Genomic DNA, 25,991 nt, shown 5'->3' on the forward strand with positions numbered 1-25,991 from the left:
TATTATCGAAGTCCTTGACCCAGGATTTCGCTGTACTGAATGTCTCTAAAGGCTTGGTAAAAAGAAGATTCAGCGGACTATATATATTTGAGATGTTGTACTTGCGAGAGTTCGCTAAGACGTCAATGAATGTCGATTGAAATCTGGTAGATTTAATAGGGGCCATGGAGTTAACAAAGTTCCTCACTTGTAGTATTTAGAAGAAGTGATGTGCCGGAAGTCCATAGGTTTGTAGAATACTATTAAGAAGTTTCGGGGAACCTGTAGAGACGTCATATAGTTGGTGTACCAAAGTCAGTTGTTGAGATCGCCACGTATCATATGCATCGTGAGATTGAGGGGGAGGTAAAGAGGGGTTATGATGAATAGGAAGGAAGCGTGAAAGCCAAGGAGAGACCCCCAATTTTCGCCTGACTTCCCTCCATGTAATAAGAGTGTCTCGGATAAGTGGGTTATGTTTTAAGTGGGGCGTCAGAGAATTAACCTTGGAGTGCAACAGGGCCGAGAGATCATACGGAAATGCTATTGCAGATTCTAAGTGATAGAGTATTTGGAAGATTGGGTGAGCCAGTCTAGTCCTATACGAAGTAGACAGGAAAGATTGTAGATGCGAATATTAGGGAGCCCAGAGCCTCCCTCACATCTAGGTAGAAACAGCTTGTCCAGTGCTATACGGGGACGTTTGCCTTTCCATAAGAAAGCCGATATAGCCCTGTTCAGTCTCGCTATGTCTTTGTGTTTGAGCAAAAGAGGTATGGTTTGGAGTGGGTAAAGGAGTTTCGGGAAGCTGACCATCTTGAAGAGATGTGATCTGCCCAAGAGGGAAAGCGGTAGTTCCTTCCACATATCCAATTCCCCAATAATCTTTGTAATCGTTGGCGTATAATTTATTGTATATAATGATGAAGCAAGTTTCCCTATTTTTATACCTAGATAGGTAATATATTTGGTAGCGATTTTGAATTGGGAAGTTAGAGTCCATTCCGGAAGGCGGGAGTGGAATAGCGGAAGCACCTCGCTTTTTGAAAAGTTAATACGGAGTCCGGAGTATAAGTGGAAGGAGGAGAAGATATGTTGAATATAGGGCAAGTCGAGGGAGGGGCTTGAAGTAAAAATTAAAATATCGTCCACAAACAGCGCGAGTCTCAACTCTTCCTGTCCAAGATTTTGACAATAAGAAGCGAGCTAGTGGTTCTATAGCTAGATTGAAAAGTAGCGGGGACAGTGGGCACCCCTGTCTTGTGCCTTTATGAAGATAAATAGGGTTAGATATGTGTCCTGCTGCTACAACTTGGGCTGTTGGAGATGAGTACATGGTGTGAATCAAATGCATAAACGAGCCCTCAAATCCAAACTTTCCGAGCGCTAAAAAAAGCCATTCAAAACTAACATTATCAAAAGCCTTTTCGGCGTCTAATGAAACTATTGCCGCGTCTAGGAGTGTGTCGGTCGTGGCTTGATTCAAAGCGGATATCACCTTCCGAATATTTGAAGCAGCTGAGCGCCCTTGTACGAATCCCGCTTGGGAAGGGTGTATAAGAGCAGGTAAGATAGATGCTAGGCGGGTTGCTATGATTTTTGATAAAAGCTTTGCATCTAGATTCAGCAGCGATATGGGACGATACGAGCCCGGTTCTAACGGGTCTTTGTTTTTTTTGGCTATCAATTTGATGTAGGCTTGAGAACCTGAGGGAATGTAATCTCCTTCCTGAATGGTCTGGAACACCAATTGTAATGTAGGAGAAATGGACCCCGCCATTAACTTGTAAAATTCGGCGGTATAGCCATCCGGGCCCGGGGCTTTACCATTTGCAAGTGATTTAATAGCTAGGGACACATCCGATAAGGTAATGGGAGCATTTAAAGCTTGAAGTGAAGTGGGATCTAACCTAGGCAGTGTAACCTGGTCCAAGAAAGAGGTAGCTTCAGATATGTCTATAGGGTCCGGGCCATACAGATTTTGGTAGAATTGTTCTAATACGTGTATAATGTCTGGAGGGTCTGTTTTTAGCACTCCCTGTGCATCTCTCAGAGACGTAAAAAGAGTAGGTGTGAAAGGTTTTTTACACAACCTTGCTAACAATTTGCCTGGCTTGTTGCCGAATTTATGAAAATGCAGGTCATTGTATGATTTGTGTATGGACTCTTGGGCAGCAGCCCACACGTCAAATTGATGCTTGGCCTCTGACCATGCAGTCCTATGTTCGTGGGAATTTAGATTTGCTAGATCTTGCTGTGCCTGTCTTAAACGCAGACTTGCTGCTGAATAATTACGAAGAAGGTTTTTCTTGTATGTGGAAGTGAACGCTATGATTCTGCCACGTAAGACCGTTTTGCCTGTCTCCCAAAAAAGGTTAGGATCTGATAGATGTTCTGCATTTGTTTCACAAAACTCGCTCCATGCAGTATTCAGTAGGTGAAACAAATCCCGATTGTGTGCTAGGAAGGAGGGGAAATGCCAGGTATGTGGGTGGTGAGTATTTTGCATATGTTGCATGCAAATAGAAATCGGGGAGTGATCAGAGATCACTATGTCATGTACCTCAGAATCTGAGATGTTTTGCAAAAGCGCGCGATTAACAAAAAAATAATCGATTCTGGACAGGGTATGATATACAGGAGAGAAGAATGTGAATTCCTTCCCCTCTGGGTGAGTCAATCGCCACACATCTGTGAACTGCAGCGACTCTGTGAAGTTGCGTAATAATGAAGGTGTTGATGAAGAGGTGGGATTAGTTGGGCAATTTGGTATAAAGGGTTTTTGTTTATCTTCCCGTATGTCCATACATTGATTGAAGTCGCCTCCTACTAGTACAGGGAGGTGTAAAAAATTGGACAATTTTGAGGACAGATCTTGAAAAAAAGGTTTGGGCGAGGAGTTTGGGGCGTATATATTGGTCAATACTAAAGGGGAGGAGTCTAGCATGACATGTGCTACAACGTATTGGCCCTCCTCATCTGTGACTAACTGGACAATGTCCGGTGTAATACGTTTATGAAAAAGGATGAGCACCCCTGCTTTGCCAGAGGGAGATGGTGACCCCCATACCTGTCCCACCCACAATTTTTTCATACGTATAAAATCTGTTTGGGTGAGGTGAGTTTCCTGAAGGAGTGCAATATCTGCCTTCATACGTTTTAAATGTCTAAGAATGGCCATGCGTTTATGCGGCGACCTCAGGCCCTTAACATTCCAAGAGATCACCCGAAGCATAAAGAACTAGGTGTAGAGATGATCAGAAAGGTATCTAAATCGTCCTTAGCTAGCCGCCGATCCGTGAAATCAGTCCCATGATCTGTGTCCCCTCGGGTCTGTATGAGAGGAAGTGGCATTGTAGGGTCTCCGAATAATAAGGAAGGAAGAGAAAGAGAAAGGGAGGAAGAAGGGGGTGAGAACATACAATAATCCGACCGACCCAACATGGGGCGCTCAGAAAAACAAAAAGAACAATAAACTGCACAGTTATCCTGGACTTCACATTATTCCGCATGTGGTCTCCTTTCTGTAGCCTGCGTTACCGGAAATGATGGGTTGTAGATCCCGCACCAAGGAGGTGTGTAAACAAATAGGAGAAAGGTAGAGCCCCCTACGGCAGCATAGGCCATTAGTGAAAGTGGGAAGGGATCAGATCACCACATCATCTATGGCAGCACGGCAGCCAAAGATGTAATAATACAGTGTAAACAGGTTAAAAAACAAGCTATTATAAGCATGAGATAGAGCTAGCAATTCCAAGTAGGGCAAGCTTAAACATCGTAAGTAACCGATAGTAATGTATTTAAACTAGACATTGTCGGTAGGTAAAGAGCAGTTTATAGATTGGCCAGTAACGTGTGACTCAGCCGTCAGGGTGATCTTTGGTTTGTCGATGCACGGTTAATGCGTTGGCATTTCGGTGGGTCCTTTCTGGGACTACGTTGATCTCGCGGGCCAAGATCTCGAGGCGGTTGTTGAGAACCACCGGCATCAGGAAAGTTGCTTTGCAAGTAAAGAAGGGCTTCCTCTGGGTGCACAAATGATTTAGATTCCCCTGCAGGCGTAGTGACGCGAAGCGTAGCGGGATAGGCAAGGGTAAATTGTATCCCTTTCTGAAATAGTGTAGTACAAATTGACTGGAACGATTTGCGTTTGCGAGAGACCTCTGGCGAATAATCAGCAAACAATAAAAGCTTGTGCCCATCCAGTTGTAGGAATCGTGAATTACGAAACGAGTTAAGAATGGCCACTCGGTCAGCGTAATTAAGATATTTAACAATTGTGGATCGTGGTTCACGTCGGTCATTCGAGGGGGTACCCAGCCTATGCACCCTTTCAACTTGGCAAGGCGTCGCAATTCCCAATGCTGCGGGTATGGGTTTAGAGCAGATTTCAGGCAGCAGACCTGGGCTAAAGGATTCTGGAAGGCCCACCACCCGTAAAGTGTTCCTACGTGAACGGTTCTCTAAATCATCTAGCTTTTCTAGGATGGCTTGCTGCTCACGTTTGGCTTGCGTAGCACTCGCCTGCATAGCTTGGCATTCATCCTCTAAGTCAGAGAGGCGCTGCTCAACTTCGGTTATGCGGTTAACATTTTCTCCCAAGTCTTTTCTGAGCTGTTCTATTCCCTGATTCACCGCTCTGTCCACTGCTTTTGTAATGTTTGGTAGCAATAGAGAAGCAATAGCCTGTGCAATTTGGTCTTATTGGTCTGTGGGACTACTGTGCTCAGCATGCCCTGTCAATAGTGTGTGAGGCGGCTGTACATCTCTCCTACCGTATCCCGACTCTGGATCTGGGTCTGGCCCTCGGTCTGTCTCCATGTTGGCCATCAGGGTAGGAGAACTGTGGCTGCTGCACTGTACATCTGGCTCTGGGGAGTGTAGGCTGCTGTCTGCAGCATGATCATCGGCGGCCATCTTGGCTGCACAGATGGGAGACCTGTCCCTCTGTGCACAGGGAGCGGGATCCTGGCCGGACGATGCTGGCCGCAAATACCGCTCCATATGTGGTCGGGAGCGGGAGAGGCAGGGGGGCACTCCCGTGCCGTATACCGCGGTCCTCCGGTGCAGGGAGCCGTATTTATATGCGAATCGCTCCGGAGCCGCAGGATGCCTTCCCTACCTCATGTGGCGCCGGAAGTATGGTGAGCCTTTTAGTCTTCAAAGGATATAGAACAGCCATCAGTAAAAACATGTGAGAGATGAGAGACGACTCCACCACCTTGAATCAGAGTGACTTAGACGTTCAGGGATATTGGGGTTGTACCACAGGGGAATTTGGGGACACACACCAGAATATGGCGATAACACCTTGCCCCCCCTCCCACCAGGCCAGCCAACTAGTATCTATCGAAGAGTGATAGGAGCATCGTGAAATAACAGACCTATAAAGAGTGTCCCGAAGAGAGGCCACAGAGCCATACTGGGCAAATAGGAGAACGGTGGAGGGGGTAGGAGAGGGACCATGAAACCAATCATATACATAAGCCAGTTGGGAAGCAATAAAACAGTTACAGAGGTTAGGACATGCCAAACCCCTATCTGCCTTAGATGCCTGAAGCGAGGCCTTGGCGACCCGTTCCAAAGAAAAGAATTCAAAGAAGAAGAATTTTTTTGAAATAGCTTTCTGGGGAGAAAAATTGGCGAGCCCCTAAATACATATACAAATTTTGGGAAATATATCATTTTGAAAATGTAATTTTTTTCAATTAACTTTAGGGGTAGCGTAGCCCAAATACGGAGTCTAGTCTCCATGTGTGTAACAAGGGGCGTCACATTTAGTGATTCAAATGTAGTGAGGTCAGAGTGAATTGAATACCTAAATAACAAAATTTGTACACTTTGTATATTTCTAAAAGGTTACAATGTCACCCAAAGGAAGTACAAAGACCAATTTTTAATGGGAAAGTATTGCTTTTAGGAAAATTAGGACTTGCGGTATATTGTGTTCTGTCAAGAAACTATGTATGCAAACATAAAATTATTAAAAGCTCCACTTCTCTTTCCAGGTGGATTACACGGGTGGATTCGAACCCTTCAATACTCTTCGTTTTAGCCAGAGGTTTGTGGAAAAGACAGCCAATCCTAAAGATATAATACATTTCTTCAGACACAAGGAACAGAAGGATAAAAAAGGTCAGATTATTTGCCCAATTACTGACTTGTAAATAAATAACGGCTTCCTCTATTCTTGTATTAAAAGAATGCCTTACCTATAATGACTTCTGATTCTACTGCTCTGGCATTGTAGATAGCTGATCTCTCAGCCTATATGCAGCTATACAAAGACATTTAGACAATTGTGCGCTTCCAGTGTTGTAACAGTTTGGGGAAGGCCCTTCTATTCCATCATGACTGTGCCCCTGTGCGCAAAGCCAACTCCATAAAGGTATAGCTTGATGAGTTTGGTGTGGAGGTACTCGAGTGGATTGCAGAGAGCCCTGACCTCTACTCTATTGAACATTTTTGGGATGAATCGAAATGCCAACTGCGGTCCTTGTCTTCTCCAACATAATGGTACAATTGATCTTTTGGTTGAATGACCACACATTTATTATTATTTATTTATTATTATTTATTTCAGGTACTTATATAGCGCTGTCAATTTACGCAGCGCTTTACATATATATTTTACATTCATATCAGTCCCTAACCCTCAAGGGGCGTACAATCTAAGGTCCCTAACTTACATTCATACATACACATACTGGGGCAAATTTAGACCGAAGCCAATTAACCTACCAGCATGTCCTTGGAGTGTGGGAGGAAACCGGAGTACCCGGAGGAAACCCACGCAGTCTCAGGGAGAACATGCAAACTCCAGGCAGGTGGTGCCGTGGTTGGGATTCCAACCAACGACCCTAGTACTGCTAGGCGGAAGTGCTAACCATTTAGCCACTGTGCTGCCCATTCCCTTTCCATACACATTCCCAAAGACACACTTCCATACTCTTATTGAGAGACTACAAAGATGTCCATGGTTTTGGAATCAGATGTCCAACAAGCTCATACAGGTGTGTGGTCAGGTGTCCACAAATTTTTCACTATATAATGTACTTGGAACATTTCCATGCCATTGCTCAAGATTTTGTAGCAAAGTGAACTAACTTGAGAAGTGTTTCTGCCAAACAAATTGTTCTGGCTGCACAGTTGACCATAGGATCATAAGGTATCCATATTCATAGCTCCCACTCCCTGTCCTTAAAGCAACATAAAGAAAAAAAAAGTGATTTCGGTATACAAAAGAGGACTTACCTATCCTGCTGGTTGCACCTCTGATCTCCCTAATCTCTTGAAAAGCAAAACCAGCTAAAGAATGTTCAGCATCCAACACACTTCTGGGTGTGTCAGATGCCTAGTCCCCTCTGTGGTTCCACCTGCCGCTGCTACGTCAACACAGAACATGACACAAACTTGCAAAGTATGGCATCACAGTCACTTTCAGTATATCTGACTTGCGTTTGAAAAACTGGACAGACTGGCCATGATTATTTATGACCTGCTTAATCTTCAGAGGTATTAAGATAATGCTTTTAGTAAGTAAATAACTTTGTATTAGAACCTCTTTGCAGTTTACAGATTATATTGTTGGGATATTTTTGTTTCCTTTTGGACCAGCTCATTACAGAGTATACCTACTGACTATAGTGTGCCATGATATAATTTATTACACATATGTACTGTATATAGTGACAACAATTATACAAAGCACTTTACATATACAGGTATTGAATATTCATATCAATTCCTGCCCTCAAGGAACTTGGGGTCCCTACCTAACATGCATACATACCAATACTAAGGCCAGTCCAGACAGAAACCAATTAACCTACTAGCATTTCTTTCGAGTGTGGGACGAGTGTTGGAGTGCCCGGAACAAGCCTACACAAGCACAGGGAGAACATTTAACTAACATAACTAACTTTATGCATGTAGCGTTGCGGTTGGGATTTGAACCTATGGCCCTAGTCCAAGACAAAAATGTTGACCACTGAGCCACATTGAAGAAATAACTATTTACTTTAAACTCTAATTCCAGGTTTTGTATCAATTTAAGTAATTTGTTTGGGCCATGCTTGCCCAAACAAGCTATTCCCTTCCCTAAGACGTGCTCCAGCTGTCAGCGCTGTATATGTTCTATGTCATGTCAGCTACATACCGTATTTTTCGCTCCATAAGACACACCTGACTATAAGACGTGCCTAGGTTTTAGAGGTGAAAAACAAGAAAAAAATGGACTGCAGACATAGTACAGAAAATGACCAGAGACTGCGGACACAGTACAGGAGATGACCAGAGACTGCGGACATAGTACAGGAGATGGCCAGAGACTGCGGACATAGTACAGGAGATGACCAGAGACTGCGGACATAGTACAGGAGATGACCAGAGACTGCGGACATAGTACAGGAGATGGCCAGAGACTGCGGACAGAGTACAGGAGATGACCAGAGACTGCGGACATAGTACAGGAGATGACCAGAGACTGCGGACATAGTACAGGGGATGACCAGAGACTGCGGACACAGTACAGGGGATGACCAGAGACTGCGGACTCAGTACAGGGGATGAACAGAGACTGCGGACATAGTACAGGGGATGACCAGAGACTGCGGACATAGTACAGGCGATGACCAGAGACTGCGGACATAGTACAGGGGATGACCAGAGACTGCGGACATAGTACAGGGGATGACCAGAGACTGCGGACATAGTACAGGCGATGACCAGAGACTGCGGACATAGTACAGGGGATGACCAGAGACTGCGGACATAGTACAGGGGATGACCAGAGACTGCTGACATAGTACAGGGGATGACCAGAGACTGCGGATATAGTACAGGAGATGACCAGAGACTGCGGACACAGTAGAGGAGATGACCAGAGACTGCGGACATAGTACAGGAGATGGCCAGAGACTGTGGACAAAGTACAGGAGATGGCCAGAGATTGCGGACACAGTAGAGGAGATGACCAGAGACTGTGGACAAAGTACAGGAGATGGCCAGAGATTGCGGACACAGTAGAGGAGATGACCAGAGACTGCGGACATAGTACAGGAGATGGCCAGAGACTGCGGACAAAGTACAGGAAATGGCCAGAGACTGCGGACACAGTACAGTTGACAAGAGACTGTAGACACAGTACAGGGGATGACCAGATACTGTGGACACAGTACAGGGGACGACCAGAGACTGCGGACAAAGTACAGGAGATGACCAGAGACTGCGGACAAAGTACAGGAGATGGCCAGAAACTGCGGACAAAGTACAGGAGATGGCCAGAAACTGCGGACATAGTACAGGAGATGACCAGAGACTGCGGACATAGTACAGGCGATGACCAGAGACTGCGGACATAGTACAGGAGATGACCAGAGACTGCGGACACAGTACAGGGGATGACAAGAGACTGCGGACACAGTACAGGGGACGACCAGAGACTGCGGACAAAGTACAGGAGATGGCCAGAAACTGCGGACACAGTACAGGAGATGACCAGAGACTGCGGACACAGTACAGGAGATGACCAGAGACTGCGGACATAGTACAGGAGATGACCAGAGACTGCGGACATAGTACAGGAGATGACCAGAGACTGCGGACATAGTACAGGGGATGACCAGAGACTGCGGACTCAGTACAGGGGATGACCAGAGACTGCGGACTCAGTACTGGGGATGACCAGAGACTGCGGACTCAGTAATGGGGATGACCAGAGACTGCGGACTCAGTACAGGGGATGACCAGAGACTGCGGACTCAGTACAGGGGATGACCAGAGACTGCGGACACGGTACAGGGGATGACCAGAGACTGCGGACACAGTACAGGGGATGACCAGAGACTGCGGACTCAGTACAGGGGATGACCAGAGACTGCGGACTCAGTACAGGGGATGACGAGAGACTGCGGACATAGTACAGGTGATGACCAGAGACTGCGGACATAGTACAGGGGATGACCAGAGACTGCGGACATAGTACAGGCGATGACCAGAGACTGCGGACATAGTACAGGCGATGACCAGAGACTGCGGACATAGTACAGGGGATGACCAGAGACTGCTGACATAGTACAGGGGATGACCAGAGACTGCGGACATAGTACAGGGGATGACCAGAGACTGCGGATATAGTACAGGGGATGACCAGAGACTGCGGATATAGTACAGGAGATGACCAGAGACTGCGGACATAGTACAGGAGATGGCCAGAGACTGCGGACACAGTACAGATGACAAGAGACTGCGGACACAGTACAGGGGATGACCAGATACTGTGGACACAGTACAGGGGACGACCAGAGACTGCGGACAAAGTACAGGAGACGGCCAGAAACTGCGGACACAGTACAGGAGATGACCAGAGACTGCGGACACAGTACAGGAGATGACCAGAGACTGCGGACATAGTACAGGAGATGACCAGAGACTGCGGACATAGTACAGGAGATGACCAGAGACTGCGGACATAGTACAGGAGATGACCAGAGACTGCGGACATAGTACAGGAGATGACCAGAGACTGCGGACATAGTACAGGAGATGGCCAGAGACTGCGGACAAAGTACAGAAAATGGCCAGAGACTGCGGACACAGTACAGATGACAAGAGACTGCGGACACAGTACAGGGGATGACCAGATACTGTGGACACAGTACAGGGGACGACCAGAGACTGCGGAGAAAGTACAGGAGATGGCCAGAAACTGCGGACAAAGTACAGGAGATGGCCAGAAACTGCGGACACAGTACAGGAGATGACCAGAGACTGCGGACATAGTACAGGAGATGACCAGAGACTGCGGACAAAGTACAGGAGATGACCAGAGACTGCGGACATAGTACAGGAGATGACCAGAGACTGCGGACACAGTACAGGGGATGACAAGAGACTGCGGACACAGTACAGGGGACGACCAGAGACTGCGGACAAAGTACAGGAGATGGCCAGAAACTGCGGACACAGTACAGGAGATGACCAGAGACTGCGGACATAGTACAGGAGATGACCAGAGACTGCGGACATAGTACAGGAGATGACCAGAGACTGCGGACATAGTACAGGAGATGACCAGAGACTGTGGACATAGTACAGGAGATGACCAGAGACTGCGGACACAGTACAGGGGATGACAAGTGACTGCGGACACAGTACAGGGGACGACCAGAGACTGCGGACATAGTACAGGAGATGACCAGAGACTGCGGACATAGTACAGGAGATGACCAGAGACTGCGGACACAGTACAGGGGATGACAAGAGACTGCGGACACAGTACAGGGGACGACCAGAGACTGCGGACAAAGTACAGGAGATGGCCAGAAACTGCGGACACAGTACAGGAGATGACCAGAGACTGCGGACATAGTACAGGAGATGACCAGAGACTGCGGACATAGTACAGGAGATGACCAGAGACTGTGGACATAGTACAGGAGATGACCAGAGACTGCGGACACAGTACAGGGGATGACAAGTGACTGCGGACACAGTACAGGGGACGACCAGAGACTGCGGACATAGTACAGGAGATGACCAGAGACTGCGGACATAGTACAGGAGATGACCAGAGACTGCGGACACAGTACAGGGGATGACAAGAGACTGCGGACACAGTACAGGGGACGACCAGAGACTGCGGACAAAGTACAGGAGATGGCCAGAAACTGCGGACACAGTACAGGAGATGACCAGAGACTGCGGACATAGTACAGGAGATGACCAGAGACTGCGGACATAGTACAGGAGATGACCAGAGACTGCGGACATAGTACAGGAGATGACCAGAGACTGCGGACATAGTACAGGGGATGACCAGAGACTGCGGACTCAGTACAGGGGATGACCAGAGACTGCGGACTCAGTACTGGGGATGACCAGAGACTGCGGACTCAGTACTGGGGATGACCAGAGACTGCGGACTCAGTACAGGGGATGACCAGAGACTGCGGACTCAGTACAGGGGATGACCAGAGACTGCGGACACAGTACAGGGGATGACCAGAGACTGCGGACACAGTACAGGGGATGACCTGAGACTGCGGACTCAGTACAGGGGATGACGAGAGACTGCGGACATAGTACAGGTGGTGACCAGAGACTGCGGACATAGTACAGGGGATGACCAGAGACTGCGGACATAGTACAGGCGATGACCAGAGACTGCGGACATAGTACAGGCGATGACCAGAGACTGCGGACATAGTACAGGGGATGACCAGAGACTGCTGACATAGTACAGGGGATGACCAGAGACTGCGGATATAGTACAGGGGATGACCAGAGACTGCGGATATAGTACAGGAGATGACCAGAGACTGCGGACATAGTACAGGAGATGGCCAGAGACTGCGGACACAGTACAGATGACAAGAGACTGCGGACACAGTACAGGGGATGACCAGATACTGTCGACACAGTACAGGGGACGACCAGAGACTGCGGACAAAGTACAGGAGATGGCCAGAAACTGCGGACACAGTACAGGAGATGACCAGAGACTGCGGACACAGTACAGGAGATGACCAGAGACTGCGGACATAGTACAGGAGATGACCAGAGACTGCGGACATAGTACAGGAGATGACCAGAGACTGCGGACATAGTACAGGAGATGGCCAGAGACTGCGGACAAAGTACAGAAAATGGCCAGAGACTGCGGACACAGTACAGATGACAAGAGACTGCGGACACAGTACAGGGGATGACCAGATACTGTGGACACAGTACAGGGGACGACCAGAGACTGCGGAGAAAGTACAGGAGATGGCCAGAAACTGCGGACAAAGTACAGGAGATGGCCAGAAACTGCGGACACAGTACAGGAGATGACCAGAGACTGCGGACATAGTACAGGAGATGACCAGAGACTGCGGACACAGTACAGGGGATGACAAGTGACTGCGGACACAGTACAGGGGACGACCAGAGACTGCGGACAAAGTACAGGAGATGACCAGAGACTGCGGACACAGTACAGGGGATGACCAGAGACTGCGGACACAGTACAGGGGACGACCAGAGACTGCGGACAAAGTACAGGAGATGGCCAGAAACTGCAGACACAGTACAGGAGATGGCCAGAAACTGTGGACACAGTACAGGAGATGACCAGAGACTGCGGACATAGTACAGGGGATGACCAGAGAATGCGGACACAGTACAGATGACAATAGACTGCGGACACAGTACAGGGGATGACCAGAGACTGCGGACACAGTACAGGGGATGACCAGATACTGTGGACACAGTACAGGGGACGACCAGAGACTGCGGACAAAGTACAGGAGATGGCCAGAGACTGCGGACACAGTAAAGGAGATGACCAGAGACTGCAGACATAGTACAGGAGATGGCCAGAGACTGCGGACACAGTACAGGGGATGACCAGAGATTGCAGACAGTAAAGGGGATGACGAAGAGACTGCGGACCTTTGGGGAGGGAGTGGGCGCGGGTATCTGAATTTGACAGATATCCGGTCCCACTTCCACAGCCGGGTGCCCACACTAAAGATGCCGGCGCGGGAAGACTGTACAGCGCTGGACCGAGGAACAGGTAAGGTCCTGCTGCAGAGAAGAGCTGAGCGGCCGGCCCGGTATTCTGACATGGCGGCGGCGGTGGAAATACCAGACTGGCCGCTCCATATTCGCTCCATAAGACGCACTGACATTTTCCCCCTTTTTTTGGGTGGAAAAAAGTGCATCTTATGGAGCGAAAAATACGGTACATTATAGTATTGTTTATCTGCCGCTGTACAGGGATTTCCTCTCCCATTCCCAGAATACAATTGAGTCAGGAAGGAAACCTTTTATTTTCCTGAATGAAAAAAGGCTTATGCAGGCCATAGATGGGTCGAAAATCGGCCGATTTTTCGGCCGAAAAAAAAATCGGCCGATTTTCAGATCGTTAGTGGGCTATTTGGTCGGCCGTTTTTCGGTATTTTGGCCGTTTTTTTTTTTCTGTAAAGTTGGAAAAAAATCGACCTATTTTGCCGATCGGCCGATTTTCGCGGCAATTAGTGGGCAAATCGGCCGATTTTTTGCCGATAAAAAAATCTGCGCATGAGCAGTGACCTGCAAGAGGAAGACAAAAAGAAGAAGAGGATGAAGAAGAAGAAGAGGATGAAGAAGAGGAGGATGAGGATGAAGAAGAGGAGGATGAGGATGAAGAAGAAGAGGACGAAGAAGAAGAGGAAGAGGAAGAAGAGGATGAGGATGAAGAAGAAGAGAATGAAGAAGAAGAAGAGGATGAAGAAGAAGAGGGTGAGGAAGAAGAGGAGGATGAGGATGAAGAAGAAGAGGATGAAGAAGAAGAAGAGGATGAAGAAGAAGAAGAGGATGAAGAAGAAGAAGAGGATGAGGATGAAGAAGAAGAGGATGAGGATGAAGAAGAAGAGGATGAGGATGAAGAAGAAGAGGATGAGGATGAAGAAGAAGAGGATGAGGATGAAGAAGAAGAGGATGAGGATGAAGAAGAAGAGGATGAGGATGAAGAAGAGGATGAGGAAGAAGAAGAAGAGGATGAAGAAGAAGAGGGTGAGGAAGAAGAAGAGGATGAGGATGAAGAAGAAGAGGATGAAGAAGAAGAAGAGGATGAAGAAGAGGACGAGGAAGAAGAAGAAGAGGACGAGGAAGAAGAAGAAGAGGACGAGGACGAGGATGAAGAAGAAGAAGAATTATTCCAGTCCAGCAAAAAGTGTCTCTGCAGAGAGCTCCGCTATTTCTGACAGTTCTTTGACATTTACAGCGGTTGCAACAATGTATCTATTTGTTTCCGAATAAAAACATCTGTATCCTAAATGGAAACAAATAGATACAATGTTTCAACTGCTGTAAATGTGAAGGAACTGTCAGAGAACTGTCAGAAATAGCGGAGCTCTCTGCAGGGACACGTTTTGCCGGCAGTAGACGGGATGAAAATCGGCCGATTTTTTTTTTACCATTGATGGTAACGTCGGCCGCTTGAACGACCGAATTTTCGTTTTTTAAAAGAAAAATCTGCCGTTTTTCTCCCCATCTATGGCCTGCATTAGTCTGATTGAGAGGAGGGTGGCTGATGTCAAATTCACCAGCTGAGCCAATAAGGAAGCCTTGTGTTCAATGATAAAATACAAAGCTTCCAGCGAATGATGGCGCTCAAACTGACACAATTTTGGATGGGAAGTTTCCGTACCGCTGCTGGAACACAGAGCTGTATGCTATATGTAGTTGATACTACATACAATTTTTACAGTGCTGCCAGCTGGTGCATTTTCTAGCAAAGGAAGTAGTTTGTTTGGGCCCACTTGGCCTAAATGTACTATTTAAAGTAACACAAAACCTGGAGTTAGTCTTTAAAACTGGTCAGGTAGGCGTGTTTCACACAGACTTTAGCCTGTATACAAGCAGTGTGAACAAACAATCTTTGACAAAGCATTTGCAGAGCTTTCAGCAGGCTTTGTTGAAGCTTTTAAAGTACCATTCAGCTACAGTTTATAAATGTTGACAGACTCTGATTGGCCTGCTATCAGCTTGCTTAAAGTGACAATCTGTACTCCCATTGGGATCTGTGTTCAACATTTGCACACTGGAGTTGGTGCTGTAAAAGCTTTATTAAAGCCTGCTGAAAGCTCTGCAAATGCTTTGTCAAAGCATGCTGTTCATACCGCTCTTATACAAGCTGAAGCATGTGTGAAACAGGCCATATTAAAATTTTCCAAATGCAAAAGCCCAATTTTTGGAATGAACACTATTCTTTATTGATTCCATGACAGAGAACATGATTTTGTAATACTACATTACAGTTTGATTTTGTAATTGTTTTTTTACTTTTCATTCAGCTCTTGGATATGCTTTCAGTTGTATGTAAGGGCTGGTTCTTTACTGTTATTTATAGCTGAAACATAAAATCTGTTGGATGATATTGCTTTGCATGTGTGTGTTTGGGAGCCAGGTGGTGTTTTGATGTATGATTTCTAGCTGTGTGATGTGACATTAGCTCTGCGCCTCTTCAGCACATTTAATATCTCTTTGATATGTGAACCTCATGCAAAGTGTTGTTTTCAAGGCCATGTATGTCTTACTGGGTGTGAGCACATAACACCTGCTCTGCTTTTTCTAGATGGTAAACATCTCGTTTTTCTTTGCAGATAACATTGCAATTAATTTCGGAAAATTTGAAGCTAGGCAGTCCTCAGAGTTCTCAACGCTGCGGGTGGAGGATTTGGTGAAACAATATTTTCAGACAGCTGAGAAGGTAAATGTGAAGACAGGTACCTATGCACAGGTTCATTTGAAAGAGAGAGACATGGATCTTGGAAAAGTATGAGAAATGTTTCTCAGCGGGTGTTTATGTCGCCATATGTCAATCCACCCAACCTCCTGTAAAAAGCGAGAGAGGGTATTGCCCTTGCGTGTGCCAAGCTAGGGTGCGGTGGGTTCCTATCCAAAATTGGGTTGAGTTAGCCATTGAATTCCCCCATAAGTAGCAGAGGTGTGTCAGGTTTGCCCATTTGGTATTCCAAGAGGAGTTTTAAGACCTCTCTGAAAAAAAGTGGCAGGATGTAAGCAAAGGCTAGTATGCAAGTCACAGCATATAACTTAACAATAAATAAAAACAAATCTGCCCTCGAATCTATCATATAGTCCAGCTCTTGAGAGTCCAAGGACTTGTGGATCAGTACGCTCACTCGTTGCAAGTAACATGTATGATTTGAATGGTATGCCCACCCACCCTATGGGTATTTCAGGCAACCAGTAGTGTCCCACATGAGGTGAGTCTCCATTTGGAATGGATGTAGGCAGGGTAGAGTGTTGCCTTGGTCTCCGGATAGTTTTAGTGGTGTGGAACAAACTCTACTTTAGATGCACCCTGAAGACCCATCTCTTCAGGGAAGCCTACTCCGCCCTCAGCTAATTGCCGAACTCCACTCTTCCTGCCACTCCATCCCCCACAGCTATTTCCTCCTGTACCACTATCCCTTCCCTCCTAGATTGTAAGCTCCAAGGAGCAGGGACCTCGAACCCCTCGTGTATAGAATTGTATTTTTACTGTACTGTCTCATGTACTGTCTCCCATTATAATGTACAGCGCTGATCAAACCATTGGCACTATATAAATACTGTATAATAATAATAATATTGTTCAGTACGTTTTGGCATGGAGTACTGAAATGAAAGTAAGGCTGCAAGGCTGAAATGATGCTCTGAGGATTAATTGCTAAGTACGAACTACAAAATAGGCAACAGTGCCAGGAGAAAAATGAAGATACTTAAAAGGCAATGTGCAAAGCATAGTAGGAGACAGTTAACGTTCTCCAGAGATGCAACAGCATAAAGTGGTGGAGGTCAATAACAACTAAGGATACTTTCGATGTGACCAGTAGTAAAAGAGATCCAAACTGAAGGCTGCTAAGAGTGTCTTGAAGAGCGCACAAAGTGCAACACAAATATTCAGGAAAGCCATCTGCTGCTCACTGTGTGGTGGGAAAAAAGGAATGGTTTCTCCAGCCACAGTTAATAAAAGGGGGTGCGGTAAGGCCATATATTCAAGTATTCAGTCCTCACCGGCCAGTTGTTGGTTTTGTTGAATGGAATTCTCATTGACATCCAGCCAAGAAGAGGCCTCCGATGCAGACTCAAAAAAGTGGGATTGGCCCCTAGCAGTAATTCGCAGTTTAGTGGGGTATAACATGGCGTAGGACACCTGGAGCCACTGGATACGTCTTAACTTTGGCAAATATTGCCTATTTTTGTTGGACTTCCGCGGAGGAGTCAGAATAGAAGGACACCATTGTATTGGATGTCCTGACGTTCCCGGGCTGGTCTGAGAATTATCTTTAAAATTTAGTAGCCATACCAGCATGGGACTCAGTGGGTGTCCTGGTGGCAGTGGGTGAGGGGGAGTTCTGTGGGTGCGTTGCACGGCATACAAATGGGTAAAAGCATCTTTATCAAACACATCAATCAGCCAATGCTCCACAAAATCCATGGGGTTTCACTGTTTTCTGGCAGCCCCACTATACACACATTATTGCGGCAGAGTCTATTTTCAGTGTCATCTCCCCAAAGATTATTTGCTTTAGCCAGTTTTGAAGTCGACTGTGAGTCACATATAAGGAGGGGCAGCTTGTCCTCTGTAGCTCATTCTCTAATTTTCTGTATATGCTGACCAAGTAATGCAACCTCCCCCTTCAGACCACCAAAGTGGTCCTTCAAGACATTTACTGAGACTGTGCATTTGTTAACTGCTATTATAATCTGTGCTACTGTGGGCCACACGGTGTCATCAGTGCAGTCTTCTTCCCCTTATAATGGCAAGCAGTGAAGTACAGGGTATGTTACTCAGGGATGTGACATGTCTGTCTGCTCCTATTCCCCATCATCCCCAGCTAGCTCCATGTCCTCATTCCACCCTGTGACTTGTGGTCTGGAGCCTGTCATCTTGTTGGCATATTAGAACATATCCAGGGGCTATAGCAGCAGGGAGTTTGTTCACAAAGGGATGGAGAGCAGTACAATAATGAGTGTTTGAAGGCAACAGTGAAGCATGGTGGAGGTTCCTTTCAAGTTTGGGGCTGCATTTCTGCAAATGGAGTTGGAGATTTGGTCAGGATCAAGGGTGTCCTCAATGTTTGGAAATACAGGCAGATACTTATCCATCATGTCATACCATCAGGGAGGTGTGTAAATGGCCCCAAATTTATTCTGCAGCAGGACAATGACCCCAAACATGCAGCCAATGCTATTAGGAACTGTCTTCAGCTGAACTAAGAACAAGGAGTCCTGGAAGTGATAGTTTGGCCCCCACACAGCTCAGATCTGAACATTATCGAGTCTGTCTGGGATAACATGAAGAGACAGAAGGATTTGAGGCAGCCTACATTCACAGAAGCGGTTAGTTCTCCTAGATGTTTGGAACAACCTACCTACCGAGTACCTTCAAAAACTGTGTGCAAGTGAACCTAGAAGAATTGATGCTATGTTGAAGGCAAAGGGTGGTCACATCAAAAATTGATTTGATTTGGATTTCTGTTCTGTTCATTTATTTTGTATTCATTTTTTTTAGTTGATAAAAATAAACTAAACTTCTTTTTCAAAAAGCTTTCTTAATTTATATTTTTCGCCCCTGGTTATATATACATTATCTCACAGAAGTGAGTACACCCCTCACATTTTTGTAAATATTTTATTACATCTTTTCACGTGACAACACTGAACAAAAGACACTTTGCTACAATGTGACATAGTGAGCGTACAGCTTGTATAACATGTAAATTTGCTGTCCCCTCAAAATAACTCAACACACAGCCATTAATGTCTAAACCACTGGCAACAAAAGTGAGTACACCCCTAAGTGAAAATGTCCAAATTGGGCCCAATTAGCCATTTTCCCTCCCCGGTGTCATGTGACTCGTTAGTGTTATAAGGTCTCAGGTGTCAATGGGGAGCAGGTGTGTTAAATTTGGTGTTATTGCTCTCACTCTCTCATACTGGTCACTGGAAGTTCAACATGGCACCTCATGGCAAAGAATCTGAAAAAAAGAATTGTTGCTCTACATAAAGATGGCCTAGTCTACAGGAAGATTGCCAAGACCCTGAAACTGAGCTGCAGCACGTTGACCAAGACCATACAGCGGTTTAACAGGACAGGTTCCACTCAGAACAGGCCTCGCCATGGTCGACCAAAGAAGTTGAGTTCACGTGCTCAGCATCATATCCAGAGGTTGTCTTTGGGAAATAGACGTATGAGTGCTGCCAGCATTGCTGCAGAGATTGAAGGGGTGGGGTATCAGCCTGTCAGTGCTCAGACCATACGCCGCATACTGCATCAACTTGGTCTGCATGGCTGTTCTCCCAGAAGGAAGCCTCTTCTAAAGAGGATGCACAAGAAAGCCCACAAGCAGTTTGCTGAAGACAAGCAGACTAAGGACATGGATTACTGGAACCATGTCCTGTGGTGTGATGGGACCAAGATAAACTTATTTGGTTCAGATGGTGTCAAGCGTGTGTCGCAGCATCCAGGTGAGGAGTACAAAGACAAGTGTGTCTTGCTTACAGTCAAGCACGGTGATGGGACTGTCATGGTCTGGGGCTGCATGAGTGTTGTCGGCACCGGGGAGCTACAATTCATTGAGGGAACTATGAATGCCAACATGTACTGTGACATACTGCAAAGTATGATCCCCTCTCTTCTGAGAGTGGGCCGCAGGGCAGTATTCCAACATGATAACGACCCCAAACACACATCCAAGATGACCACTGCCTTGGTAAAGAAGCTGAGGGTAAAGGTGATGGACTGGCCAAGCATGTCTCCAGACCTAAACCCTATTGAGCAACTGTGGGGCATCCTCAAACGGAAGGTGGAGGAGCGCAAGGTCTCTAACATCCACCAGCTCCGTGATGTCGTCATGGAGGAGTGGAAAAGGACTCCAGTGGCAACCTGTGAAGCTCTGGTGAACTCCATGCCCGAGAGGGTTAAGGCAGTGCTGGAAAATAATGGTGGCCACACAAAATATTGACACTTCGGGCCCAGTTTGGACATTTTCTCTTAGGGGTGTACGCACTTTTGTTGCCAGCAGTTTAGACATTAATGGCTGTGTGTTGCGTTATTTTGAGAGGGCAGCAAATTTACATGTTATACAAGCTGTACACTCACTACTTTACATTGTAGCAAAGTGTCATTTCTTCAGTGTTGTCACGTGAAAAGCTATAATAAAATATTTGCAAAAATGTGAGTGGTCTATTCACTTCTGTGAGCTACTGTGTGTGTGTGTGTGTGTGTGTGTGTGTGTGTATGTATATACTGTATATGCACATAGTATATAAAATCTATTAAGCCTAACCATTATTTTTGGTGGTTGCTATGCCAATAGGGGTATCTGTGCAGAGTATTGTCAGTGGGTACTAAAGTGATCTTGTAGGTAACACAGTACCTGTCCCAGGGTGACAACACTCAGTCACTAGACTGTATTATGAAGGAGCAGAGTTGTCACTCAAGGATATGACTATAAAGCTAACAGGTAACAATGTAACTAATAAGAGTGCAAAACAAGTAGAGTTGCAGAGTCCCAGAGTTCAGCTCACAAATATTTTTACAGGATCAAAAGAGATTTTTTTGTGCTTAGGTATAAAAAAAAATTACAGTTTAGGGCTCAATCACACTAGTGGTTGTGGAACAATAACCCACCCCCCAGATACCCTCTTTAGCTGCTGGGGCAGTGGACAGGAGTGAACACATGGCATGACGGGAACTACACCTCCTGTCCATTTCATGTGAAATTAAATTGTGGTGCGTCAATCAAAGGGTTAAAGCAGGCACTGAGGCGATATACGCTTCCTCACCTCCTTTCAAATGCTCTCTGAAGAGAGATCTGTGCATGTTTTGCTCTTCGGAGATCAAAGTATGTGTGAACAAGCCCTAAATGGTATATTTAGCAAACCAAAGGGAACCAAAGAAGAGAAGTTCATTGTGTAGATACTCTTTACAAATTTCTCTAATCTGCATATTTGTAGATTTTCCTCCAGTAGCTGTCTGTGTTTCCTTATCTTTTTCATTTCATTTCCAGCTGCTATCCTAATTTTACTGCAACTCAGCCTCTTCCATCCATAGCTGCAGAGATACAATCTCTACAGGAAAAACATCTAGTTGTTTGCGCCACCAGCAGCACAGGGAGCTGAAGAGCCAACAATTTATTTAGCCATCTTAAAGGAACACTATAGTGGAAAAGTATGTCTTGATTAACTGTATGTGGTTAGTACACTTCATGATAGTGTTGGGTATTTGAGTTTCTTGGATGTAATCACAGCACTAAACTGAAAACCATAGTAAGAGAAATACGGGAGCTGGAAATGCTCACCACCTTCTGAATATGAAGTTGACTCGCTGTCTCTGCATTCAGTACTTTTAGTCACTGGTCTGATACAAGTATTTAGCAAGCAAAGTATGAGTGCAGTCAGATCTTCTAAACTTCATGCTTGTTTTAGGACAGTGACTCAAAAAGTGCTAAAGTCTTTGGGTCAGCATTTGAACCTAGCTAGCAGTAACAGTTTAAAAAAGGTGAGTTCAGCACTTGCAGCCTCCATATATTCTAATTATGTGTGCATTACCAAATGGTAAACTCTCATAGACACATTTTGTGTGGTAATACACAGGATCTTGCTGACAGAGGCTTGCAAGATCTTATGAAAATTGCTGTCTGTACACTCCATGCATGTAAGTGTTCCTGTAGTTTACATGTGTACTGTGCGAATGTTCCCCGATGTTTGCAAGCTGCCTACATTTAAGCAATGACGGATGCTAGGTGGCACGAGAGCTGCTTGCTTCCTATCTCCTGCCTCCTACCATCCTCTGTTGCTAGGATGCAGGCAGTGTTTCAAGGAAGCCTCCTACTGTCCTCTTTTGCTGGTCATTTCATTTCTTATTGAAGCCACAAAGCATATTTCATTGCTAGGACGCTAGCAATTATTACTGCCTAGTATCTTCCGTCGCTAGGATGCAGGTGGCTTTTCAAAGAAGCCACAATTTCCCCATGTTTCAAGGACACATGCGATTTACAACTGCTGTTTTTGGCTTTTGACGTTTTATGACGTTTTTTTCTACAGCTAGTAAACCCCCCAGCATGTTATCCTATATGTCCATGCACACATAGACTGCAATCAACGTTTTTTGGAAGGGATGGAAAAAAACCCAGGACTAGTGGGTTTCTAGAGGAGTTTTTCAGCTGTAAAAATGCTCTAACGCTGAAAAACAGGGTAAAACTTGAAAAATTGTGGTAAAACGCAGCAAACTGGTGTTTTCGGACGCTTTTTCCCCCAAAGAAAATTTTGGTGGAAAAAAATGATAAAAAACGTGTGAAAACGCCGCTACTAATGCAAAATGCTACAAAAAAAGCTGAAAAATTCACATTTTTAACATGACTTTACACAGCTAATGTTACCAGCGTTATCAAAACACCCCGTGTGCATGGAGCCTAAGGGCTCATGTACACTGCAGCTGATAAACCCACGTTTAGGAGCTGTTCAGCGGTTTTTCAGCAGCCCCTGAGCTCTCCCTAATGTTTTCCTATGTGTCCATGTACACATCTTCGTATACAGTCGTTTTTTTGAACGCAGAAAACTTGCGTTCAGCAGTCATTTTTATCAGCATTTCAAATGCAAAAAGCTTGTAAACGCAGCAAAAGAAGCATTAGGCTTCTCAAGGAAGCCACCTAATGTCCTCCATTGCTAGGATATCGGTGCCTTCTGAAGAAAGCAATCTTGTGTTTTCTGTTGCTAAGACGCAGGTGGCTTCTCAAAGAGGCCACCTAGTGTCCTTCATTGCTGGGATGAAGACAGCTCTTGTACTCCAACAGAGGATGTCTCTGCTGTACGCACGTAAACCTTAGCATGACCACAGCAGAGAGAATGAGAGCAGTGGGCTGGTTATTTTGTGTGGCAGTACTGCCTAAATCTCAGACCTGGATGGGCAGAAATGTAAATCCTTTGGCAGGTCCATCTACACCTTTAAATGAACTGCAACTGTGAGTTCAAAGTTTGGCTGGATTTCGGCTTTCATCAGTCTGGTTCATATGCAAACTCTAGAAGGAAAATCCCTGCACACCAGCAAATAGAAGATGCTATCGAGAATGAACAATTGACGCACAGCGAGATGGGAATAGGAAGAATAAATGTTAGAATCCGATTAAAGTTGCTGTATATCTGTATATTTATAATAGGGAAGTATGAAGGGATAGCTTATACACACAACACGTTAGCTTTACAGAGGGAACTAATGAGTACAATGTTCAGTCTATGCAAAGACCAGGACACATGCTACTACAATAAGCTAATGTGAAATGTGCTATTGGATAAAAAGGGAATAGGAGAGTGTCTTATTCATTAAGTTGTTTAGCTGAAGAACATACAGAATATTTCGAACACAAAACGTATAGATGAAGACAATTTCATATTTACGTATCAGAGAGCAGTAATAAGCAATATGCACAGTATATAGAAAAGCAGAAAAGAAGCCCAGGAATGAAATCTTCAACGGACACATTACCTTTATGACAACATATTTCATACAGATTTAGGGGTCAAAGCACTAAAGATTACTGCATGCGATAACACTATTGCATGACTCATTTGCATACATTATTGCATGTGGTTACAAAATGTTCAATTCACAAATAAATTAAAGATTCTGAGGTATTTAACGCAAAATTAAAAATGTGGTGGTAAAAAAAAAAATGCGGTAAGCGGTTACGTTCAATTCATAAACAGAACAGAAAGTTATAAAATATGCGATATTTATCACTAGAGTTTTGCTGGCAGTATCACGTGGTATTTTTGCAAATGCAGCGAGGGGCTCCCCCCCCAATCCCTAGGGGTCTGGAATGGCTATTAGATTTTTTTAATCTTTGGCATGGGGTCCCCCCCAGATCCATACCAGACCCCAAATCTGTTAGGATTGTGAGGGGACCCACACACCATTTTTTTAAAATTATTATTATTTTGGTGTGGGGGTTCCCCTAAAATCCATACCAGACCCAAAGGGCCTGGTATGGATGAGGGGGGAGCCCCACACTGTTTTTTCTCCATCATTTGTAATTGCCAGCTGGTTTTGTTTACTTTTAGTTGTCAGTGGTACACCCGCTGACAGCTGATGAGTCATCCATTGAAAATATGCTCTAATTACCGCAATACAGATATTTTACCGCAAGAGTTATTTACCGCAAAATTTTTGGTGAATTGCATGTTTGCAAAAAAAATTACCGCATGCGTTATTTTACTGCATTTTTTCAGTTGTTATTTAGTGACTTGACCCCTTAGTCACAAAAAGTAAGTAATAAACATACATAAAAGCATTAATTTGTTTGCATAGCAAATAAAAATCATCCTTCTCTGGTTTGGAAAATATACTTCAGGCTGCAACCTATACAAACATGTTTCTGTTTGGGTAATAATTAAAGTATAAAGCTGTTGCATCTCAGTAATGCTGATCTCCTGCAGCCTCTTTACAATCAATTCTTAACTACATGCACTCACTCTAAAGGCAGCGACATGGAATTACTCAGAGGAAGGGGGTTCCAACAGAGACAACAGTGGACTATGCCTGCATAATGTGTGTTGGCCACCTGCAGTCTCCATCAGATGCCTGTGTCGCAGCGTGCACACTTTGGAGATGGAGACACAGTTTTGTAATTCCTGTGACTGGAAGTAAAATTCTTACAGATCTGCACTTGGGCAATACATCCTTTACTCTGAAAAGCCACCTACACAATATTCTGAGTAATAGCATATAAAGTAAGTGCTATGCTAATCATACATTATAAACAAAATCCATAAGTGAATACATAATGAATAAAGTGCATACTACAAAACACTATAAGGTTAGATTAGAAAAGTAATGTACAAACAACGTTGCGAATAACCAAATACGCAATGAAATCAATGACAGATTGAAACCGATTGTGAGACAAGACTAATCCAAAGCAGAAAGTACCAAAACAAATGAAGAAAATCCATTCTTCCGACCAAAAACTTTGTTGTGAAAATCACACCACCAATATATATGAAATGTCTGTTTACCGGAAGGCAGTGACCCCATTATCTGAGTGGTTATAATGACTGGGTTAGTATGTGGACCCACATATAATGTACAGAGATCTTCAAGTTTCTCTAAATTGCCAGCATAACTGAGTCATACAAAAAGATAAGAGAGGGAAGTTCTCCCAAAAGTGTTAACCAGTGGACAAAAGTTTATTAAAAAGATAAAAATTAAAAACTCACATTTATGTCAACAAACAGCACTTTTCTGTACATAGAGTGTAGAATGGAGATCCCGGTGTGTGGTGACATCATTGTGTCTAGAGAAAGAAATGGAAAACTACAATCTTCTTGCGCTTGGGGAGTGGACCCAAAAGGTGTTAATGGGCTGCAGTCAAAACTAGACCTTCATGGGGTACACTTGCCTTGCTACCCTCACAAGACTGGGTGGTCTGGGAGCATTACAGTATTGATAACCAAACAGAGGGTGCACTGGCCTAGTG

General features: G+C 45.1%; 1 protein-coding gene across 1 annotated transcript in view; it reads left to right on the top strand.

Moving 5' to 3' along the window:
- MRE11 (MRE11 double strand break repair nuclease) overlaps positions 1 to 25,991 on the top strand; it is a 434,841-nt gene that overhangs the window by 213,901 nt on the left and 194,949 nt on the right. Inside the window, exons 11-12 of the mRNA XM_089655629.1 lie at positions 5,988 to 6,114; positions 16,110 to 16,216. Of these exons, the coding sequence (XP_089511755.1) occupies positions 5,988 to 6,114; positions 16,110 to 16,216 (234 nt within the window). The remainder of the gene's footprint in view (positions 1 to 5,987; positions 6,115 to 16,109; positions 16,217 to 25,991) is intronic.

The sequence above is a fragment of the Staurois parvus genome, unplaced genomic scaffold (genome assembly GCF_062004578.1).
Source record: "Staurois parvus isolate SC_StPar_1 unplaced genomic scaffold, SC_StPar_1.0 ptg000858l, whole genome shotgun sequence".
In the NCBI taxonomy this organism is placed as follows: Eukaryota; Metazoa; Chordata; class Amphibia; order Anura; family Ranidae; genus Staurois; species Staurois parvus.